This window comes from Papilio xuthus, unplaced genomic scaffold, assembly GCF_000836235.2.
Source record: "Papilio xuthus unplaced genomic scaffold, Pxut_1.1 DF826923.1, whole genome shotgun sequence".
NCBI classification, from domain to species: Eukaryota; Metazoa; Arthropoda; class Insecta; order Lepidoptera; family Papilionidae; genus Papilio; species Papilio xuthus.
Window position 1 is genome coordinate 558,768 of NW_013531726.1, and position 25,569 is coordinate 584,336.

A 25,569-nucleotide genomic window follows, 5' to 3' on the forward strand; every position below is an offset into this window, starting at 1 on the left:
TTTAAGATTAAACAAAAAGTAACCTCAAAACACAAAATGTTCTGATGAGTTTAAATTGTTTCATCATTGATCTGTACATCACATTATTCTGTGACATTTATTGTCTATACTTTCTCATACTTTCAATGTTTCCTGTCTCAGACGAGTGTAGCAACTGCTACAGCCAGCAGGGAGATACCAGCTCGGAGTCTAAGCGATGGTCTGAGCTGGACAGCTGATGAGTTGCCTGCCAGGATGAGCGCGCGCAGCCGCTGCCTTTCTCGGTAGCGTGTATCTTCACCCGGAGGGTCCAGGCACTCGAATTCACAACACCGCTCTCCAACGCGAAAGTTCTTACAGAACTGTTGAAAGAAAATGAAATGAAAACACATTTCAATACTACTATTATAGAAAACATGCATATATTGTGTCGACTCTCCCTAGTGGTAAACAAAAGTAAATGAGGATTACTAGCAAAATTTTTTGGTGGTATAACGCATCAAACTAATAAGCCACCGCTCACTAAAACTGTGTAGTAACCGCTGTCCAGACGTCTGCGACAAATTGCTTTGGACGAAGGATCTTTTTCTTCATATACATTTTCCCTGCTTTATCTCTTACATATTTAATTTATCTATTGAATTCGTTTAAGGACTAAGATACCATAAAAGCTAAACAGTTTTCACGATTGCTTCTCATAACTGATGCTTATGGATATGGTAATCATTCCGCAAACTGTCTGTAGCGATTTCCTAAGTAGGACAATTGGTCCTTTCAAGCGCTCGATATTAAAGGCTGAATATGACCTTGAAATACTTTAGCGGCATGCCTCTGGTTATATGACGGTAATAATTGATTGCGTTCATAGTGTGCGATGCTAAAAATAACAATATAGCAAAGTAAGAAGCCTAAGGTTATGTAAAGTATTCATTAACTCTGTTAATATATTTTTCCTTTAAAGAAAAGATGGGGAAGAGAAAATATTTTTTTCCTTAAAGATCGTCTTTTGTTTTGTGCAACTAACCGCAGTCCGTTAGAGCTCCATAAAAGAACTAACCAAATCTTTCTAATATTATAAAAGCGAATGTTTAGGTGGATGGCTGAATGTTTGTAAGAGTGTATATCCGGAACGGCTGCATTGATCTTAATTAAATTTGGCACAAATGTAGAGCATAGTCTGTAAGAACACATACGCTACTAATTAAGTTCTTTTATTCAGCGCGGATGGAGTCGCGGACGTCAGCTAGTGAATAAATAAGTAGTGTTGGTGAATCAACTATTCAGATTGTGGATGTAGATATTTTCTAGTTGCTTGTTCAAATGGATACTGACGTAGGGCGGGTCGCAGTAGATGGCCTTGCACCACATCGGCTCCGCGTGGTAGCAGACGCAGAGCGAGCAGGCTCCTGGTCCGGGGACGTACAGCAGCCCGTGCGCCACCGGCTTGCCCTCAAAGTCCGTGCAGCCCTCCTCCATGCACTCTGTACACACATGCAAAATAATACTTAATACTTCGCAAATAATACTTAATACTTGACAATACTAAATACTTAACATTTAGGACACATTCACTGAGACATCGGATAACAAACTAGTAAAGGCAAATTACTAATAGATTATGTTGATAATTTACTACTAAACTAAATTTAATTGGTTAACACGCTCAGTGCCATTAAATCGCGCTGTTTTAGTGAAAACAAAATCCTTATATCATTTAACGTGTTAAGCTTTTCCTAAAATAATATAATGAAATTTATTGAAAGCACAAACAGTTTTTTCTTTAGCGTACAATTTAAAATTAGAACATTCTAATTTTGTGAAACAAATCTTCTTCTAATGCCTCTCCATTACTGGAGGTTGACCGTCAGCCCAGCGAACCCTTTTCTGTCCTGTGCCAAGCGAAAAAGTTGTTCAACGCTGGCAATATTGGTCCATTCCCGGATGTTTCTTAGCCACGACTTTCTCCTCCGTCTAACTCGTCTTCTGCATGCGATTTTGCCCATCATAATGAGTTGAAGAAGTTCATATTTTAGAAACAAAAAGAAAACAAAAAAAACAACAGGGTTTTAAAAAAGACAAATGAATAATAAGGTTATAAAAATTAATAATATATCAAATTTAATCAAATACTTATTTAGTTACTAATGATACATTTATTATTCAATCTTTTAATACGTCTTTCGTCTTTATTATTAGAGATGTTTGACGTCTTTGATAATATTTATAGCATTTATATCGGACGACACAAATTCAATATTAGGTTGCGGTTACGTTTATACAGACGTGTCTATTTTAAACAACAATATGTTCTTGTTTAATATCTATTTATGTCTTTTCTCTAGACAGTTAGCACAAATTGACGTATTTCGTATATATTTTTATATCAGGAAATTATATAAATAATCTATGATAGGACAAAGCTATAGTTTTAACAGTGGTAGAGCCCGCTTTAACATGTTCGCACGAATTGGCCCGGCTCGCCCGGTGAAATACCACGACCACACAGAAGACAGGCGTCAAGTGGAAGTAATTCCGCGTTTCGTCTGATGAGTGTGCATCCCGGAGGCCTAATTTAGTCCTCTTTCCCTTCCCAGCTTTTTCTTATAAGGAAAGGATGGGAAATGGAAGTGGACTTTCTGGATGAGAGGATGCATGGAAAGGGAATATATTTTCTTTCTGTGCATCCTCTCCTCTGTCATTGAAAGGTAGGTAACGCATATGCAACTGCGTATGTCTATGGGCAACGGTCACTTCGCTATATCAGAGATTTTAGGTGGCCGCTCACTCGTTTGCCATCTTATGATATAAAAAAAAAAGTTTTAGCAGCCAAAATAAAACATAACAAAGTTTTTGTTATCATTTAAATGACATGTAGGTTTTCTATTTTTTGTGTATTTCAGAATGAACTTCAGGATTTGGGGTAAGACAACTTGACATGTTTTGACGTTGAGATGGATCACTGGAGCCTACCTAAATAAATACAAATACGGTATACATAAACACTATGTATAGTACTCGGTGTAATACTACCAGTCGGCCGCGACTCCGTCCGCGCGGAACAGTAAAATTTAATTACTATGTGTTCTTCTAAGCTCTGATCTACGTCTTATTTCTAATCTTAGAGATCATCTTAAAGAAACCTTCTAAAAAACAACCATCCATCCAAACATTCGCATTAGTATAATATAAGTAGATATATGTATATAAACAAGAAAGTTTTTATCTTAATTCTAATAAAATGCGAATTTTTATATGTAGATGGATGGATGGATGTTTGTTTGAAGGTATCTCCATAACTGTTGGACGGATTTTGATGAAATTTGGCACACATGTAGAACATAGTCTTGAAGAACACATAGGGTACTTAATATATTTTTAATATCTCGCAGACGGAATCACGGGCGACAGCTAGTAAAGCATACTTTTCAATATAATTTTTAACAATGTTATTTTATAATTGTCGTTACAGTTTTTTATACTAGTAAACTATCAAATATTTTGTACAAGGAGTTCGTGACACGCAAACAGATTAATTAATTATTTTGCATGATTAAATTTAAATTGTATCGCTTATATAAAACGTATAACGCAATAGAAACCATCTCAGTGCGTCTGTTTACATAACATGTTGTCAGTTTCCACTGTAGAAATAACTGTATGCAAACATATTGCCATTAAATTCATTTGCTTTCATGAATCTGAGATGAAAAGATGTTTATCATCAACATTGGAATATCAGTCAGGGTATTATGACCTTATTGAGTAATCATAGATAAGATTTATACGACAAATCTATGGTCATGCATTTTCTTGTAAATATACAAGGGATAGAAGTTAACGCGAAAAATGATTGACTAAATTCAGGCAGCTTTATAAAATCTACGTTCCACATTTATAATTAAAAAGTAACATTTAGCTACTAAAATCTTACTAATATAATGGGAAAGTTTATTTGGAAGGATGGTTATAAATCTCCAGAATTATCCAGATCCATGCATGCCGGATCTCGATAAAATATGGAATAGATATAGAACATTTTTTTTATATAATAAGGTGGCAAACGAGCGAGCGGCCTGAAATCGCTGAAATTGCGAAGTCACTGTTGCCCATAGACATACGCAATTGCATATGCGTTGCCTACCTTTAATCGACGGAGGAGAGGATGCACAGAAAGAAAATATTTTCCCTTTCCATGCATCCTCTCATCCGGAAAGTCCACTTCCACATCCCATCCTTTCCTTATAAGAAAAAGGGTGAGAACGGAAAGAGGACTAAATTAGGCCTCCGGGATGCACACTCATCAGACGAAACGCGGAATTGCTTCCACTTGAGGCCTGTCTTCTGTGTGGTCGTGGCGAGCCGGGCCAATTCGTGCGAAGATGTTAAAGCGGCTTCTACCACTGTTAAAATATAGTTGTTTGGAAGAACACATAGGTTACTAATTAAGTTTTATTTTGCGCGGATAAAGTCGTGGACAACAGCTTTATGTTGGTAAAGTATTAAAGTAAATTCAAATGAATCAACTTGTTATAATAACACGAATTTATTAAATATCTCACTATCAGAAATAATCGATTTAAATTTATGTATGTATTGGGATCAACATTATTAATAGTTTGTCATAAAAACCACATTTCACGCTCGAGTAGATCTGCCACAAAATGACTAACATAAGCCACACAAATACATTCAGTTTTGTTTTGATGACAATCTATTGTTTGTAGCATAATGCGTTTCGTTACGGTCGTTTTAGCGATATTTTTGACTTTATAGTTGTTTAACTTCGGCTAATTTTATATTAGCGGAGGAATTGTTTCGCCTTACATTAGACCGGAATGAATCAGAGTGGGCCAACATTCAAGACTAAAGAGGCATTGGAAGAAGAATTATTTATGTTTATTAAATATGAGTTAACGTACTATTAAAAATATTGAGGTCCATTTTAAAATTGAATATTAAAAAAACACAAAACGAATTATACGATTTAAGGCACATTATTGATATAACCTAACTTTGTTCTTTTACTGCAGTACTCAGAATTCTTAAGGATTAATTTCTCATACTAAATCTACACTAATGTGGACTTAAGGATTCTGCCCTGCGACAGAATCCTAAAGTTAGTCTGCGATAAAGTAATAAATAGAATAATACTTTTTAAATCATGTAACAAATATATAAATGTTTCATGTAAGAAAAGTTGACAACCCTAAGTACAGTATAAGGCGTGCTATACTTTTCATCTTGCTTTGTTTATCCCGCATCCGGGTCAGGCACTTAACCCAAAAAATTTCGACTTAGAAGATGCATTTGACAAACGACGTTGTAAGAAACGTAACTGTATAAAATAGATTTTAGTTACATGCTCTTATAAGTTTCTTAGGAAATTTCTTTCAATTTATGGTCTTAAAGGTAAAAATTTACAATCGGTTTATATATTTGTAGCTTACTTTCCCGCCGTAACTCGCACAAGATAAGTCGCATGATATCGTGTTAGACATATCCCTCGCAATGCGTAATAAAAACCCAAAAAACGCCCATTATCTTTTGTATCCTTTGTTATTTGAATAGTTTAAATTGTTGACAATTTGCTGTTATTTTTATATTAAATGTTATTTTTATAAAATAATTAGTATTTAAATATTATTGTTGCAAAATTAATTAATGCATTTTTCAGTATAAACGTCGCATTGCTACAAAAGTTTCAATCACCGCGCACAAATACAATCTGCATGACTAATGTTAGGACTCGTCCTGTCACGTACGATAGGGTTGGCACTCATGAATTTGTTATTTAATTTTAATTAAATTTAAATTTTATATTGACATATCTGATTTATTCATAAAAATTACGAGTAAACCTTACTATTATTATAAATGCGACGTAAGATGCGAGATGTATGTACAGATGGATGAATGGGTGGATGGATATTTGTTAGAAGGTCTAGAAAGGCTGCATGGATCTGTTTAGCGTAGATCTAGGACAGAGTTCTTATAAAACATATAAAATACTAATTAAGTTTTTTTTAATTCCGCGCGGATGAAGTCGGGGGTGACACCTAATCTATAAATTATTTGTTAATTAAAACAGTAGCGGAATAAAAAGATAAAAAAAATATTTGTGTGGTTTTCACGATAGATGCAGCCCTATTGACCGCGGAACCGCAGTCACGTCACGACACTTTTCACAAAGAAACAGCTCATTCCTTGCACCCCTCCCGTACGGTCATCCCCCGCACCCCCGCGTTGGGTTAGAAGGCGTTCTTTAACAAGAAAGTTGAAAGTTCATCGTACAAGTAAGCTAAGAGGTTGTTTTTGTTTTAATGAAAAATTCTGAAACTGCTATAAGATGATGCTGAATAATGTAATATATCGTCTGTTTGTTTTTTCCTAACATTCTATCTCTGTTAAGGTTCAATAAGAAATCTTACTAATATTATATTATAATATAAATACGTAAGTTTGGATGTAAGGATGAATGTTTGTTAGAAGGTATCTCCAAAACGGCTGCATGTATCTCGCTAAAATTTCGCTTATATGTAGAACATAGTCTGTAGGATAACAGAGGCTTCTAATATATTTTTTTTCATTCCGCTTGGCTACAGTCTAAAGGGCGCAGCTAATTAAGTAATAATACTATAACAAAGGGTGTTTTTGTTAAAACAGATTTACAGTTCGACTTCGTCGAGAACGAGGCATTTAATAATATTAAAATACAACATTGTTTTTCTATAACTTTATATCCATGGGCGTCGGATCAAATAATATTAGGCGATTCGTTGCTCGTTTGCCCCCTTCTCCTATAAAAAAAAAGTTTAAATATCGCCACACGTGGTAACTAAGTTGAGTGATAAGAATCTCTACAAGAAATCCAAACACTGTCAAATGTTATCAGTTAGCTGACTCCGTTCTTAATATGGAATTATTGTATGTATGTATATTATTAGGGCTAACATATTTTTTTTTTGTAAGAAACATTAAAGGGCAGTTTTTAATTTGATTTTTTTAATGATATGTTGTCCAGTGTTAATCTTCTTTTATATAAGTTGCAACGTAAAATATTGAATGAAATTGTAAGTTGCTTTGACCCTGCAACGTTTTAAATTATTAAATCGTCAAGGAAACAGACAATTAATTATCATTCTTCAAAAATAACACAAACAGAAAATGGAAAATATTTAAATGTGAATGAAAGTATTTAAAAAAACACATTGATTTGCATTTTACCACCACACCAAAAAATCATATACTGTACTCTTAAAAAATCCTGTGTTTACACAATTGTAGACCCACTTAAAACCAACAGACAACTACAAATAAAACATCACAAAAAAGACGAATTAAAAAATATTAAAAACACTGCGATAAAAAAATCTCGATAATAATTTGCAACTCACCAACTAGTGAGGCGAGTAGAGTTAGAACGAACACGACTGCTGCGTGCGACGCGCGCGACATGGCTGCTGTTCTATGCTGGACTGCTGGATGAAACTCCTCGCATGTCCCTCGCCCGCAGCGCTCCCCCCGCATCCCGCTCCATTGCGGCACTGCGCTCACTACGCTGTAGCTCTCCGTAGACGACACGTAGCCGTTACGAGATTAACGCCTACGATTTATCGTAGCACTTCAGATTTTTAAAAAATAATATTTAAAAAAAAAATCTTTTAGGTGTTAAGAGGGTATTGCCACCCTTGTTTATAATCTTCTTTATATTTGAGTGGCAGCTCCTAGTATTTAATATTAGGTATTTGCAGTTTTCTCTTTAACTTATATTTGTATATAATTACAATCAAATAGTGTAGACACGCCGCACTGGCCCGCATTTGCTACAAGAGAACTCTACGCATTGTTGGACATATCCTGCCAACGTTGGACCCAAATTATACAAACATTTCACATCGTAGCGTACGATTTATTACAACTTACATGATATGAAAATACAACATTTTTCTGGCCTTTAGTTTCTAGTTCATACTACATTTTAATTATGTATTAATCATAACATATATAATGTACTAGACATTTATGTAAAACTGCTTACTTATGCGTAGTACTTTTTTACGCGACCGACTTTGAGAATGTTTGTCGCATATGTCAAACGAATTCTGACCTCCTATATCCTAAACAACTGAACCTATAAATAAATTGTCATTCCATTAGTCTTTCCTTCCTGAATGACATTATGACATAGTCTTTTTTTGTTTTTTAATAAACAAATAGCTGACGCCCGCGACTCCGTCCGCGTGGATATATAATATGAAAAACTTAATTAGTGTAGCCTATGTGTTCTTTCAGACCATGTACTATAAGTAAAAAAAATGAATAAATATTATCCTTTGTCCGTCTCCTGGTTCTCAGCTACCTCCTCACCAATTTTCAGGCATATCGGTAAAGCCGTCTTGAGTTATAAATAGTGTAACTAACACCACTTTCTTTTATATGTATAGATTTAGAGTTTTTGAACTTGGGATATTGCGCTTCACTTTGAAAACATTTATTTTCTTCCATTAAATAAGTGCTAAGAGGATTTGTGTCTATTCTTGTGTAAACATTGCGCACTGTTATGGTTTTAATTTCGTGTCAAGTGTTTGAGAGTGGATTACAAGCTAAGCTGATTATACTGGCTACAGCTGACTGACGCCCTTGCCCTTCAGACCTAAGGCTTATACTGAGTCATAAAGATTCTTTTATCTTTTGTTTATAGAAACGATAGATTAGTTAGTACTGATTCTATAATTGCCATTTTAGTCCTATTCCTCTTTCCACTGTTTCCTTATTCTTACTAATATTATAAATGTGAATGTTTAGATGGATGTTACTCTGAAGGTATCTCCAAAACGGCTAAACGGATCTCTAGGAAATTTAGCATACATATAGAAAATATTTATATAGTTATGTTATGAGCTGGCAGCTACCTCGGTCAAAGAATTAGTTTAGCTGTACAGAGGGGGAACGCTGCCAGTATCTTCGGGACCTTGCCTAAAGGGACTCCTTTTATTAACATATTTTAGTTAATTTTTCGGTTTTTTTTTTTTTAATTTTATTTTATATCATAGATTTAAGAGTTTATGTATTATAAGTATATATATGTTATGTTTACTTGTACACATGTAGTTATTACCCACTATACATCCTCTCTGTATCGCAAGGTTAGTTGTAAGAGAACTCTTTTAGAGTTAAGCTCACCTGTACATCATTGTATTTCTATTTAATGTTACACTATGTACTTTAAACTGTGTACAAAGCTTAAATAAATAAATAAATAAAATAGTCTGGAAGAATACATAGGCTATTTTTATTTTTATTTGCTCGATTGCATCCGATCGACCGCTAGTAAGGAATATAGGTAAGGAAAATATCCTTTTTTGCCTTCTATAGCAGATTTCTGTAGACAGTGGTTACCTCGTTATTTTAACTATTTTTCAAAACAAATCGTTTTAAAAAATAGATACGAAGTAATAACTTCGGCTTTATTTGTTTTAGGTAATGTGATTCATGTCTTCCTTTGAATGCTGCTCAGATAAATCTGTCTTTAGTATCCTCTTGATTGATTGTGTTTACATTAAACGCTTTTTAAACGATAAAATTACATGTAAATTATCTTTTTTTTTTACTCTCAGATTTATTCATTCATAAATACACACGTATATATTTACATTTTGTTTTATTCCGATTTTATTTTGTTGAATTATGTGAATTCTTTTATTTAACTTGTAAAATAGTAGTTGTTTATAAGTTGACAGTTCTTTTTTAATATCATTATGTGGCAAACGAGCGAGCGGTCACCTGAAATCGCTGAAATAGCGAAGTGACCGTTGCCCATAGACATACGCAATTGCATATGCGTTGCCTACCTTTAATCGACGGAGGAGAGGATGCACTGAAAGAAAATATTTTCCCTTTCCATGCATCCTCTCAGAATCGATATAATTCGATATAATTCAATGCACGCTATTATTAAAATGAGTTTTAAATCTATGATATTAAAAAAAAAAATAACGAATAATTCACTAAAATATGTTATTAAAAGGAATCCCTTTAGGCAAAGTCCCGAAGATACTGGCAGCGTTCCCCCTTTGAATAGCTATCCTAATTCTTTGTCCGAGGTAGCTACCAGCTCTTCGGTCCCCTGTGATGTTGAATAACTTTTTTGATTATTCCTTAAAAAGCTTTAAAGCGCTAGAGCTATTGATAATATTTAAAAATACAATATAAGCAGCAAATTAAGTCATAACGATCCAGGAAAACATCGTGATACAACCTGCATATATCTGAGAAGACATTCAAAGATATGTGTGAAGTCAACCCGCACTTGGCCAGCGTGGTTGACTATGGCCTCGTCACCTTTAACTTAGGGTAGGCACCGAGCCCCTCGGTGGGGACGTATGGTGAGCTGATGATAATGATGATCCAGAAAATTGCTATTGTTATAAAGCATAAATATAATAGAAAATTATATTTTTAACGCACTATCCTGGAAAACTAGATCAACAAGCGACGTGTTTGAGTACAAAAATAATATTTACGTAAAATCACTTGCGTCCAAATGCGCTATTAAATAATAGCTTTATTTTTGTAATAGTCTGTTCCCGCGAGACAGACTCGCGCCAAAACTCGTAAATAACTCTTTATTCCCGCCAAAATTAACGTCATCTGCTTTACGTATAAAACTATTGCGTACTGTTTTCCATTATAACGTGTTGTTTTAAAAATAACTAAATTATCTTACTAATATAATGCGTTAGTATGCATTGCTTTTTTATTATGTATCTCCAGAAAGGTTAAATAGATTTAAAAGATGTAGAACATAGTCTGGAAGAGCGCTTATTCTATTTACTAAATTGAGGAATTCCACGCGAGTGAAATCGCGGGCAACAGGAAGTTAACAATCAATTACGTATAATCAAAATTTAATAATGAATTTAAGATTTGTTTATTTAACATGCAAGAATAAGCAGAAAAATTTTAACGGAGTCTTTAAATAACTAGTAAGGTAATGTAGGAATAAATGTACGAATACGAAAAAGGGAATAAAAACCAATTGCTCAAAACAAATGAAATATGATTATAAAACTTTCGTTAAATTAGGTTAAGTTTATCTTGTTAAACTAACTGGCCACCGAAAAAGCCGCAAAATAATAAAAGGTTTTAGCATAAATCCAATAATCATTCGAGCGGAAGGTGACAAGTGGGTCGTCTTCAACTTAAACTGTTTTGCAGATTTGATTTCCTTTAACGGAAATTGGTTTCCATACACCAAATACTAGTAGACTCTGTTGTTTGTCTGTTGTTTATTAACATTTTAAAAATAATATAATGATACATTTTTAATTTCAATTTATGCATAGCTCTATAATTTTTATAATTCACTAGTTGTTCCCGCGGTACCGTCCGTTCGAAATTAAAAAAAAATAATTTAGTAATCCTACATGTTCTTCTAATTTCAGCGATATCCATGCTGCTGTTCTGGATATACCTTCTAACATATATCCATCTATGTATTTAAATATTCGCATTTATAATATAAGACACTTTAACTTTCCGCATTCCGCGACATTAGCGTTTAAAGCTTTCCAAAAACTAATAAAACACCAGAAAGATTTGTTTCATTATAATGAAAATGAATTTACAGTCTTTTGGCTGACATTTTAATTAAAGCGCATAGTTGTTTGTGACTTCGCGTTCGTCTCGGCTGTCGTTTGGCAAGCGGGCGAACGGGTAGGAGGGCAAACGGGAAAGTGGGTATCGGTTAGTTATAGCCCCGTGAGGTATGGCTTCAATTACAACTGGAGACATCGCAAGTGATGACGCACGAATAAGGCTGTGTACACACGGAACTAAATACAAATATCTACAGTTTCTTGTATAAGTTCATTTTTTATATCATACGGTGGCAAACGGGCGAACGGCTACCTGAAATAGCGAAGTTACTTTCATCGATAGAGTAATAAATAAAACAAATGTGGCATCATTGTCTGAAGTCGTCCATTATGATTCAAAACTTACTTTGGATTTCAGGTCCATCATCAGCTCACTATACGTCCCCATTGAGGGACTCGGACCGCATCCTGTGTTACGGTTGCGGATACACATATCTTTGACAGTGATCGGCCATAAACATTTTTGCAGATGCGTTGCCTATCTTTAATCGACGGAAGAGGGTAAAAAGAATATTTTCCCTTCCCATTCTTTCCTTATTAGTAAAGTGTGGGAAGGGAAAGAGAACTAAAATTAAGCCTTCACCAGCAGATATTGATTATATTCATGCGTCAGATATAATGTTTTGTGAAACTTTTCCACTGTTTAAATTTCATTATTACTTCGTTTTAATACGATGAGAATATCTCATATTTATTGAATATTAACCAAACCGTTATTCGGTTTCGTAATTTGAATCAATAAGGAGTAAGTCACGTCTACATCCAGGTAGAGTAATAACGGATTGCTAAAGTTAGTACAGAACTAACTTTATGTTGCGGTTAACGAGCTTTTTGCATTGAAAAGTTTTCACATTATGTATTTGCAGTTAAATGCGTCGGGTTTACTCCAGCTTTCAGGTCTGTTCGAGCTCACTTCGTGGAAAATCTCAACTATCATTTTTTGTGTGGAAGTGGAAGTGGTGAAGGAAAACATCATGATGCTGCACATATCGGCGAAGCTGTTTAAAAATATGTGTGAAGTCAACCCGCAATGGGTCAGCCTGGTTGACTATATTATATTCTGGCCAAGTCACACCTAACTTAGGGTAAACGGCGAGCCCCTTAGTGGGGACTCATAGTAAGCTGATGTTGGTACGGACACTCAAATTTTATAAATACGCATATATTCTTGCATCAAGGCTAAAATATAGGAAGAAAGAAAACAATAATATGACAAACACGTGACTTAGCACAAACAATCGTAAGTGGGATATAGTGGGAGTGATTAAGTACATTTTGTCGTATTTGTCGCGTCGGTATGCGTGTTATCTACCTTCCTGTCCCGGTTCTTTTTAGCAAAACTCTTCATAAATGTAGACTTTATAAAACAAAGAGCCATAAAATAATGAGGAGAAGGTAAATCAAAGATTTTTGTAGCAATATATTATACTAACCTACCTATAGTAAAATTTTACGAGAAGTTTTGAAAAATAGAAAAGTTTAGTAACTTTATGGATTTCTATATAAGTAGAAATAAATAATAATAAGCTACATAGACATAATACGATAGCGAAAGCGCAAAAGCAATATAAATTAATTTGGATTGAGAAAAAAAAACAATATTTTCGTTCCTTTTGACAAAAATAGGTTTCTTTTGTGAAATTATTTCGGTTAAGAAATTGATAAGGACTATCAGGTCCTTTAATTCTTAAGTCTAGTCTAGTAAAATCTAAGTCTAGAATATAGCACATCTGTTGTGTTTGTAACTTAATGTACACGGAAGACGATTGACCTTATTATACGACTACTCTATTCCCGGCAATAATACGACTTATTAGTTAACTTATAAGATAAATTTTAAGTATTATTATACTAAAATATTTTTATTCTTCTTCTTCTAGCTCTACAGCCCTTTGTGGGCCTTGGCTTGGTCCAGCAACTTTTTCCACCTCGGTCTATCCCTGGCCACGGACTTCCAGTTTGCTATGCCCACTTTTTTTGCGTGAAAATATTTTTATAGGACAATTAAATCTTGTGCCTTTTAAACTAATATATAAAGTACTAAAACACTCACGTTTATTTTTGAGTTTATACGTTAATTAGTTTAGTAATATTTCGATCTAGCGAAGTTGTTTGTTTTTTAGTTTCGAATTTATTTCCATGTTTCTTTACTAATTATCGTTACATTAGCTACAATGTTATCTATAAACATGTAAAAAAGTATTTTAACGTTAGTCCACCCCTATTGAATAACAAGCGTGAGTCATTGTTACCCCCCCACACAGATCGTTCTGCATCGGTTACCATGACAACGTTAAAAACAACCCTTGACATCCACATGTCAGTTTTGTAGAGTTTTGCATTTGTGACTGAATAATATTTTGTATGAACATGAGATCTATAAAACGACCAATGAGCCAGATGCGGAAATTCGAAGCGGTATTAAGTTTTATTTTATTTGTTAATTAAAAGTGGAAAATTATCTTAAAATCAACAATGAATTTAATAATTGAATAATACTAGGTGTGATTTTTAATATCATTAGATCGTTGTAAAAGAAAAGTGCTGTTTATAAAAGAAAAAAAAGAAAATAAAGTGAAACTATATTGTGAACTCTGTTAATAGTCCAAACTTTTCCCTACCACGTATTAAACTTTTTTATATTATAAGGTGGCTAACGTGCAAGCCAGTAGCGGCGTTAGGGTAGGACGAGCCAGGGCAACCGTCCAGGGCGCTGGACATATGATGAATGCCCTATCTTTGGATGATTTCCCCCAACACTAAAAAAGGGGGCGCTACAATAATCTCGCCTAGAGCACTTAGAAATGCTCAAACCAGCTCTGCAAACGGCTACCTGAATTTGCCGAAATGGCGAAGGGACCATACCCTACTTGTCAATTGAGTTCCATACGGGGACTCCTCGGGGACCGATATAACGACCAATAAAATTGCGCTCTTATTTTGGTATTGGTCAAATAACTAGGCATCATTTTTCTCAATTTCAGAAGGAGGCTCTATTCAGACAAAGGAAGCGAATCCTGAAATACTTGGTGCATGGTTTCCTGAAGCAGGAGGGCTATTTAGCCAGCGCGGAAGCCTTTCGTTCGGAGGCTGCACTTACCAATGAATACGAGCTATGTGATAATATGGATCTAGAGATTATACTTCAGGTATATTATGTGAAAAATTTACTATAAAAATAAAACCAACGTATCTATTTTTGACGAGGGTAAGTAGATAAGTATCTCTCTATCTCCCTCTTTCTCTTATGTCTCTTTCTCACTCTCTCTCCCTCTCTTTTGTCCAAGTAATGATCTGACGACGTTGGCGCTCTCTGTCTGACGCTAGAACACACTTTCGGACACCGGAGTAATTAATTACTTAAATTCAAATGAAAATTATTATTTTACTTCTTACTAATATTATTAAAACGAATGTATGGATGGGTGGATGTTTGATCTTCAGAATGGCTCAATGGGTCTCGATAATTTTTCATGGATGTAGAACAAAGTCTGGAAGAACACATAGGCTGCTAATTAAGTTTTTTGCAATTCCGCGCGGACGGAGTCGCGGGCAACAGTTAGTATATCAATAAATCTTTTTGCAGTATGGAATGTTATTTTATAGTAGTAAACATTGTATGTATGTAATATAAAATGTGTCATCATAACTCATATTTCTCTGTGTGGTGTTCATTGGACTCCATATTGCATCTCAGTTCATGCGGAACACACGTTTCCCGCGCGAACGGACGTCGCCGTCCGCCATGACATCTCTCGCATGACTTACAACATTTTTATTTGTATAGACAAAAGACGAAAATAGATATAGATCTATTTTCGTCTTTTTTGAAAATATAAATGACTAGCTGTCGTCCGCGACTACGTCCGCGCGGATTAAAAAAGGAAAAATAATTTGTAGCCTACGTGTTCTTCCAGACTATGTTCTATTTATATGTATGCAAAATTTCATCGAGATTCGTTCAGCCTTTCTGGAGATGTCTTTAAAGAAACATCCATCCATACAAACTTGGCAATTATAATATTAAGTATGATTAATTCTTTAGCTATTAGATTGTGTTTATTATGCTGTACTAACCCTGTGTTTAAAACATATTGTTATCTCTCTTTCGTCAAAGATAATGACAGGGACGACGATATGTTTTATATACAGGTTTTAGTCTCGGAAACCCACGGTATAATAATGTTACTTTAGTTACACAAAATGAATCATAAATTTATTTTTCTTATTAAGTTTAGAGCAACACTTAAAATCAATATTTTTGTTTTGACTAAAACTTGGCAATATAAAATGAGAGTTGAAACTTGAAGACCCGAACAATTGCATTGAATGACATATAACTTTATTAAGACTCCTTCACACTGTCATTTTTAATTTTCACTTAATATAATATTTATCACGTTTAATAATAATTTACATAAAATATAAATAAAGTTTCAGACGATGTACAGTCATTTTATGATGTAATACGTACGTATGATATCTTTTTAATTTTATTTTAGTTTCATTTTAAAAGGCTACTCCAAATTAATTATTGTGTTACAAAAATAAAGATAATAAAATCATTGATGTTAAATTAATTAATGTTCTAAACCTTTCATGATACGTAATCGATGGTTGCCATTGCTAACTATTGTACAAAAACATATTGCCATCCTTATCATTTCCTGAAAAAGAAAAAGAGATAATATATAATAGAACACATGTTTCGACTATAGATACGACACACAATACTATCCACCAGAAATTTACAATAGCAAATCGAACAAATTACAATTAAAGATCGTGCACCTCCTTTAAATGCTGGCAAGGATTATCGGTTCTTTTGGCCTTGCAGATGTCCATGGCATCAGTTAGTTTGCCCCCTTAAAAAAAAGAAAAAAAAAACAGTGTGAAAGTACCTTTATGCTAAGTGTATCCGTGACATGTTTGGCACAGTATGCATCTCCGCGTCAGACGAGCGGACGCCACTTTCCTCAGCTGATACTGCAGTTCAAGCAATTCAATGCCATACAAAGTTATGCTTTTGTAATGGCGAGATGACGTCATTCTTCTTAGTTTCCAGATAAAAATTATCATGAGTTCGGTTCATGCATTGCCCTTAGCTTAGCATATGTTCCGTACTACTGCACCACCGGCGGGGAAGCAGCGCGGGGGTCCCTTCCAGACCTCACCCGCCGCCCCGCGCGCCCTCACACCGCGACCTTCAGTTGCGCTTCAGCACTCCGCGCGCCGACACATCAATCATATTTGTCTATTTTGTACATCTTTCATTCTTATTACAATAATCAGCATAATTCTAGTCTTCTTCTTCTTCTCTTCTATATGTGTCCAAAATTTCATCGAGATCGGTTCTGCCGTTTTGGAGATATGTACAAGAAATATCACCCATCTTAACATTCGAATTTACGATATTAGTAAAAAGTAACATTTTTTTACAGAAAAAAATCTCAACTCAATTTTTTTTGTCTTAAAAAAAGGGTGTGCGTTAGATCTAAGCCACAAAATATCTTGTTCATTTTTAAGTAACCGATATAACTTTATTAATGTTTCAGGACTTCTGTAGCTACTATATGATGAGATTCAACAAGCAGCCGCAGTTCTGCCGGCAGGTGGCGGAGCCCCGACCTTTACTACCAACGCGACCACCAACACGAGCCGCGCGGCCCCCACCACCAGAACCAGAAGTCAATGAAGACCCTGACCTCCCGGCTACGTTCACCGTCACCAAGTTATTCAAGGTTACAAACTGATAAAATTTGGTGTCAGATTTGTATAAAAACACATTTTTAATCCCTCCAATACAAATGTCTCCGTTCTCAGAAAAGCTCACACGATTGAACTTGTTCCTTGATTTACAGAAGTACTTTTTATAAGACGTGAGTTTAGTTACAGTTAAACCCAAGGTACCCTTCGTCCTGACAGTTTATTATAGACTAGCTGTCGCCCGCGATTCCTTCTGCGAGGGATTGAAAAAATGGTAATAAGTAGCCTATGTCAAACTTCAGATCCGTTCAGCCGTTCTTTAGATACCTTCAAACAAACATCCATCCATCCATCTAAACTTTCGCATTTATAATATTAGTATGATGACACCGGTAAATTGTGTACTCCGCCCTTTTTCAATTTATCTCTGCAAATCGTAAATACTTGTATGCCATTTGTCAAAACATGTCAAATTGCAATTTGTCACGTCATTGTTTACCTGGGCAAATTACAAATTGGCCGTTTACATGGTTTGTAGATGACATAAACACAATTTTGTTACAGGACATACCACCAGAAGACTTAAATTCAATTTCAGCGATAGAAAGAAAGCCTTTATCAGGCTTTGTGGCCAATATGTCGCTTGATAAGAAACAACTAGTTGATATGTTGTACCAGGACATCATAAGACCGTCAGGGGTGAGCTGGGATGACGTCAAAGGATTGGAAGAAGCTAAGAGAATACTTATAGAATCTGTTGTTTATCCTGTCAGGTGATAAGACATATTTGATTATATTTTGAACAAGCTGACGCCCGCGACTCCATCCGTATTATAAAAAAAAAACTTAATAAGTAGCCTATGTGTCCTTCCGGACCATGTCCTACATCTATGTCAAATTTGACAGAGATCCAAGCAGCCGTTCTGGAGATACCTTCAAACATCCATCCATCCATCATTAGTAAGATTATTATGTTATATTTGATCATCTGATATCTCTTGGTTTTATTTGCACGATATATAGAACCTCGTTTGTTTTTAAAACTCATTCATGCCGTATCGATGTAATAAAGTCGGGTCAGATCGACACAAAAATTACCATGAGTTTGGCGCATGCATCGCACTTGACCTTTTATTTCGAGCAATTGAAGCAATCCAATACTGAGACCTATGGGTCTATGTATGCATACGTGACATGACAACACAAAAATCTGGTTCCACGTCAGACATCCTGCTGTATTCACTGGATTGTTGGAACCATGGCGCGGCGCGCTGCTGCACGGCCCGCCCGGCGCCGGCAAGACGCTGCTTGCACGCGCACTCGCCGCGGAAAGCCGGTGTACGTTCTTCAACGTCGCCTGTAGTACGCTTGTTAACAAGTGGAGAGGCGAGTCTGAGAAGATAGTCCAGGTATTTCGATCGAGCTAAATTTTAAACTGGCAATAAATATATAAATTTTCAAAGACTTTTCCACGTGCTACCAAATGTTTCGAATAATATAAGTTATTAATTTTGACTGATATCCCAAAAATATTGGGGAAAAATTGCCCATCCTCGTTACTTTATGATTTTACAAGCTTTCGCCACTAACCCCGTCCGCGCGGAATTAGAAAGAAAATTAGTAGCCTATATGTTGTTCTAGACCATGTTCTACATCTATGCCTTTTAGCGAGATCTATACAACTGTTCTAGAGATACCTTCTAACAAACAAACAAACATTGGCATTTATAATATTAGTAAGATTTGCAGGTGTTATTCGAGATGGCGTTCTATTACTCGCCGTCAATAATCTTCATGGATGAGGTGGAGACGTTAATGTCGGAGCGGTCAGGCCCCGGCGAGCACGAGGCCAGCCGCCGGCTCAAGTCACAGTTGCTCACCGAACTGGACGGCGTCAGAGACCGAGACGGTCTAGTCTTCCTGCTCGCCAACTCTAATATGCCTTGGTAAATGAACGCGTGGATCTTTTTTAAAGGTCTCTTTCAAAAATCTATCTAATCGCTTTTTAATCAGAATTACGCTACCGAGTCCTGTTTTTAACTATGCTAATAGTTGGATTGTATTTACTGTGGGTTTCTGAGACCAAAAGTCGTTTAAAATCTTTTGTTATACTGTTTTGTCAAACGTAACGATAGTTATGTCGACATGATATATAAAAAGATTTTGGAGTCAGAAACTTATAATTATTCAGGTAAGTATGTAGTAAAATAATTCAACTTTTTAAAGAGCTCCAAATTAAATCGAATTATTTTGCTGACAGGGAAATCGACACAGCAATGTTACGACGGTTAGAGAAAAGGATTTACATACCGTTACCGGACGAGAAGGCTCGCGCTGCACTTTTCGAGACATATCTGAACGTAAGGACTGTAGAGGTCTACCCGAAGGTCAACTTCCAGGAATTAGCTGCTAAGACAGAAGGGTATTCGGGGAGCGAGATAAAGCTGGTCTGCAAGGAAGCCCTCATGGCTAATGTTAGGAAGATGTTGCCTAATATGGTGGCGAGGAGTAAGTATGGTTACCACTGGAATTAAGTAGTATAAACATATTGTGATATTTTTCATTGCCATAAACACAAATAAGTGACAATTGTATACATTACTAGCAGTCGCCCGCAACTCGGTCCGCGCGGAATTGATAACATAATTAGTAGCCTATGTGTTCTTCCAAACTATGCTCTAAATGTATACCAAATTGTATCAAGTTCTGTAGATACCTTCAAACAAACATCCAAACATTCGCATTTATAATATTAGTACGAAGTAAAATGTATACAAATGTCATTGCAGTAGAGTTCAATGATTAGGGTAATTTGTATTTATTGCATTCTTTTGTGTATTATTTCCAGGTCAATCGGGTCGCAAAGAACGTCTAGATGTGTCAGATATATTAGCAGCTATAGACAAAACGAAGCCGGTGTCAAAAGACCTCGCCAAAAGGCACATTGAATGGCAAGAGAAGATGGGATGTTCCTGATGTAATAAGTATGATTTTATATATGAATTTTTACAATATTTTTTTGAATATTAATATAAACTAAATATATTGGAAATAATCATAAGTTTTTAAATTTTAATTCTGGATGACTAAAAGACAATTGTTTATTATACGATGCTTTAATTAAATACTAGCTGTTGACCGCGACATCGTCCGCGCGGGTCTAAAGTAAAGTAGCCCGTGTTCTTTCAGACTATGTTCTACCTCTTTGTCAAATTACAGCGAAATTAATTTAGCCGTTGCGAAGGTATCTTATAAGAAACATCCTTCTAACCATCCTTCAAAACATTCGCATTTATAATATTAGTAAGAAGCTATATAAAACACGTAATTAAACAAAATTATATTTTCTATTAATTTATTGGAACATCTAAAAAGAACATTTTTTACTATTCAAAATATACAATTGATTCAATTCCGATTACGTTATTCACATACATACAAACAAAACATTTTTTTTTCATACATAAAACAAATAAATTCATTTTTAAATATAAATAAAGGAACAAATAAAATATTATTAAGTTATAGATCTTTATATTTCATTTTAGTACAAATAGAAAATAATTATACCTAAAACAATGAATTTGATAACTAAATTGTGACTAGGAAAAAAACTAATTGAGATAAAATTAATGAGAAATCGTTGTTTTTGTGAATTTTAGGAACTAAATAAAATCCTTAACCAATGAAAAGTCAACAAATTATTATAGCAACATCGTGTTTATGATTTTTGTTGCCATATGTAAAAAATTGATTAAAATGATAACATAAAATTTTCACTAAATATTATTTGCGAATATAAAAATATAACAATGAATCCAGTCTTATTTTAAAACCTATCATGAATTATAGAAAAATATCCTTTGATTTTTTTGTTGCGATTTAAATTAATTATAATTTGGTTAAAAAACACTTTGTTATTTATCATAAATTATACAGTATAGACCAACCTGGATGATGGATGGTCGCAGCAAGTAAAATATCACGATCCCTTGAACTCTCATTCATCCTGGTTCGACTGTACATTAAACAAAAATTACATTTAAAACACGAATACATTTTAAAATTCTCAAACTAGACGCGTACTTATAAGTATTTTATAACGCCATCTAGTAGGTTTTTATAGTACTACTTTCGTTATAACCAATGCTTAGTACCTTTAAATTTCGTAAGATGGCGTTGTAATACATTGTCATTGAAGTTGAGATTTTTTAAATGTTTTTTCGTCTATTTTTATCTCATTACTTGCAAATGAAATGTAAATTTTTTAGTATATTCTTTGTTGTGTCTATTGTTAAATATTATTTTGTCTATCACAGATTAAATATTGAAATATAAAACTAGTTAAATCCATATAAATTTATTTATCATATTTTTGACTAATTACAAAAAAAAACATAGGAGTAGAAAAAATTATTAGAAAGGTTACCTTTTAATGGAAGAGATGCAAAAGAATTTTCACAAGGATTAATTTGTTGAAAAATCTTAATAAGGAAAACGCTGGAAAATTTGTAAAACATAGAATTAAAAATAAAAGTCTATACCGTGGGTTTCTAAGACTAAAATCCGAATTAAACATCCCTGTCATATTTGACGAAACAGACACCAATGTATTTCAAACAGAGATTTTCGTCTCGGAAACCCACGATAAGTTCCTTAGATTTACACAAACTTTTTTTTTCAAAACACTTAAACATTTTACAATTTTTTATTATAACTTTAATATTATAAAGGACAAGCTATGCTTTACTTTCCTATTTTATCTCTGATAACTATCTTTTCTCACATTCATTATTATAATATTAGTTTTTTAATTATTTCTTTTGGCATAAATACTTTTTTCAACACTATTTTACTAACAACACACATTTACAGACTTAAAATCTATAATCTATCCACATCAAAAGCTTTAAGACTTTAATTATTGATAACGATTTCTTTAAACTACTTTTATTACAAACAAGCTGTCGCACGCGACTCCGTCCGCGTGGAATGAAAAAAAAAACCTTAATAAGTTGCCGGCAATTATTCGAATTTTTCACACCTTTTAAACCTTCCGTGATAATCTGTTTAGCCGTTCTCGAGTTTTAGCTAGACTAACGAACAGCAATTAATCTATATATATATATATATATTATAATACAAAATTTAGAAAAAATACAGATCTTTTATTACTTTCATATTTGCTGAATAATTAAAAACACTATACTAAGACTAGGAAGAAAAAACTACATCAACTAGATTATAAAATTGCTTATGTCTTTTTTAATAATACTAACGTTCGATAAAGTTCCCGCCTTTTTTAACTTACTAAAGATTTCTAAATATATTATATAACTTCTACTATAAAAACGCAAAAATTCTTATCTATATTAAGTCTATTTGATTATATACAAAACATATAAATACATAATTTTAAATAACTAATTGATAGTGTCCATTTCCACTAATCTCTTGGCCGCGCAACTGAATACGATTTTGTCTTTTTTATCAACAAAATCTTCTTACATAAACCTGTTGCGTGCGGTGATTAATTGCTTAGTGGAAATTGCATAATATTTTATAATTTTATTTGTAAAATGCTTTTATTTATATAAATACTATAATATAACAAATATCTCATAGTATGTAGAGACAAAGAAATCAATAACATGCTGTTTTATTAACTAACATTTTTTTTTCATTTTGTTTTAAAATTTTCTATAGTTTTTTACAGTTTAGTATTTAATTATAATAAGACATATTATAAATTAGGTAAAACAAGAATAAAATATTATTATAAAGTGTCCCGCACTAGAATTAAATAGCACCATAAATTAAATAAAAACACATTAACATTTTCATCGATTAACAATTTAAAAAAAAAAACTTACCAATTTTAGTTAGTTTGAGGTTAAATTGTTTTACAGAACATTTAAAATATTCAATTTCATGTAGATATATATATAATATTTAGTTAAAAAGAGGTTGCATTCAAATTGGAAAAAAATTACGCTATTTTTAAATCATTCATTTCATTCATTCACCATACATTTTATATACAAATCTTATAACAGATTTAAAAGATAGGTTTATTTTCTATTATTTTCACTATTTAAATATATTATACTATTATAATTATGTTTATAACACTAAATGTAATAAGGTATATATTTGTGACCATTAATTTTGTTAATTCAACAAATTTACAGAGACATTTTATCAAGTAAATATAGAAATTTAACTAAGAAATAGATTATAGAAAAGAAAGAAGACAGAGTAACGTTTTATACTTATTTATATTCCTTCCCCCCAACATAACCACAACCGTTCATTCATTCAATTACCAAACTTACATTCGATAAGAATGAACGAGGATCCCCATGACTTGTTCAAAGATAGAAGAGAACTATTAAATAACACTTTCTTCACCATTCATTCATTCGTTCATCATTCATTGCTACAGTTTTTATTTTTTCACCCCACAGCGTTTTTAAAGCACGGAAGACTAACTCATATTTCAAACCATTCAATCATTCGTTCACAAATACAGGACACGACTACGGTTTCTACTACATTGTCTTGACGTTATCTAATAGACACGCATATGTGAAATCATTCAGTCATTCATTCACCATACACAAAATACATCGAGTTCTGTTACTCTTACTCTGGACAAAATCGTAGATACCCAAGATGTATATTTCAAACCATTCAATCATTCGGTCAGACATTCAAGACATTGCATAACTATGGTTTCTGTTACCTTTGCTCTTGAGGTAATCTAGGATACAGAAGATGTATATTTGAAATCATTCAGTCATTCGTTCACCATACACACAAGAGACATTTGATAAAATCATGAGTGGAGGCTGGGCGCGGCTGTGGGGGTAAGCCTATTTTATATGTGAAAAATGATGGCCGGTATCTGTCCGTCCTCAACCGATGTCCCATTATTATTGCCAGCGGCGTATGAAAACTGGAAAACGATCTTTTCGCCATTATTGCCGTCAACCGTGACGCGCCGGAGACCTTTCGTGCCGTAGTACGAGTCTGTTCCCTGGGGACGGTCCGTACATTTATATTCGGAATTTCCATTTACATGTTGTTAAAGCTAGTATGGAAAATACATGCCATGTGTTTTATGAGTAGAATATAATCTCACTAATCCGGTACCCTCCGCCCACACCTCCCTTACCCTGTACTTGTGCGCTTCGATCACTTCGTCGTTGACTAGCAGTCTAACCTCAAAAGTAATTTTTCAATTGAGAATAATTTATAGGTAAAAATGTTAAATAAACGCAAACTCAACTCTTACATTACTTATGACTTTTCCACTATAATCCAGTAATCCGAACATTCCAATAATCCGGCACCCGTTTCTAATAGTGCCGGATTAGTGAGATTATACTGTATTTGGTTTAAGTAGAATCATATATCGTATGTTTACAAGTTCAGCTTGCCGCTTAGCCTCACGGATTCACTTTATTAAGTAAAAAATTGTAAGAGCTCTTAAAATCTTAGGGTAAATTTCATACTTCTTTTTTAAGACTACACAAGGAGGTCATCAATTATAGGATATACAGTCAGACCTGGATAAGCGAGAGTCTAAGAAACTGCAATATTTTTCTCGCTTACATAGGTTTCTCTCATACCATAGTTTCTCGTTTACAATAGTTGTCCGGACTGAACAACGACAGACTTATACCAATTTCTCGCTTATCCATTTAGGACTATATTTAAGATTTTCTGGAGGGGTGGTAGAAGGTGTGAGTTGCTACAAGTTAAACAAATATTACCTTAAGTTTGGCGCTGGCTATATATGAAGTGTTGGGTGAGATCTCAACGGGCTCCTTGAACATGGCACGGAAGGTATCATCTGTGCCATCACAACAGAACGTCGTCGTATTTGAACCACACACCTTCTTTGTAGCTAAATGGATCACCTGAGAGACAAGTAATTTATTTCAATGTTATATTTTGGATGGATGTTTGTTAGAAGGTATCTTGAGAATGGCTGGATAGATCTCGATGAAATTTGGCACAGATCTAGAACAGTCTGGTAGAACACATAAGCTACTAATTAAGTGTTTTTTTCCAGTGCAGACGGAGTCGCGGGCGACAGCTAGTTATATGAAAAGTGCAGATATTTGCAATACAAATGAGACAAGAATTATACATACTTGTAAATGTACTTCGTATTCAGTAGGTCCGAAATAAGATCCATAAAGTCCAAAGCCGACTACAA

The 25,569-nt window shown here is 34.2% G+C and overlaps 2 protein-coding genes and 1 long non-coding RNA gene across 4 annotated transcripts; 1 reads left to right on the top strand and 2 right to left on the bottom strand.

Annotated features, from left to right (window-relative positions):
- Nucleotides 1-7,449, bottom strand: LOC106122398 (uncharacterized). Its single transcript, XM_013318344.1, has 3 exons — nucleotides 7,374-7,449; nucleotides 1,312-1,460; nucleotides 1-341 (listed from the first exon to the last, which is right to left on the bottom strand). The coding sequence occupies exons 1-3, from the start codon at nucleotides 7,432-7,434 to the stop codon at nucleotides 138-140; spliced, it is 414 nt and encodes a 137-aa protein (XP_013173798.1). The 5' UTR covers nucleotides 7,435-7,449; the 3' UTR covers nucleotides 1-137.
- A 6,514-nt stretch (nucleotides 7,450-13,963) lies between these two features.
- On the top strand, nucleotides 13,964-20,338 carry LOC106122423 (katanin p60 ATPase-containing subunit A-like 2). Of its 2 annotated transcripts, none has more exons than XM_013318370.1 (8): nucleotides 13,964-14,054; nucleotides 14,621-14,785; nucleotides 17,192-17,377; nucleotides 17,907-18,115; nucleotides 18,568-18,751; nucleotides 19,092-19,288; nucleotides 19,603-19,850; nucleotides 20,191-20,338. In XM_013318370.1, exons 1-8 carry the CDS (start codon nucleotides 14,001-14,003, stop codon nucleotides 20,316-20,318), a joined length of 1,371 nt encoding a protein of 456 aa, XP_013173824.1. In that variant the 5' UTR covers nucleotides 13,964-14,000; the 3' UTR covers nucleotides 20,319-20,338. The 2 variants fall into 2 exon arrangements, with proteins under 2 accessions (XP_013173824.1, XP_013173825.1); XM_013318371.1 differs by having other exon boundaries at nucleotides 19,603-19,702; nucleotides 20,191-20,304.
- Nucleotides 20,339-23,472: 3,134 nt separating this feature from the next.
- LOC106122365 (uncharacterized) lies at nucleotides 23,473-25,569 on the bottom strand. Its single transcript, XR_001228093.1, has 3 exons — nucleotides 25,505-25,569; nucleotides 25,121-25,267; nucleotides 23,473-24,374 (listed from the first exon to the last, which is right to left on the bottom strand). It is a non-coding gene; the product is annotated as an uncharacterized LOC106122365 (long non-coding RNA).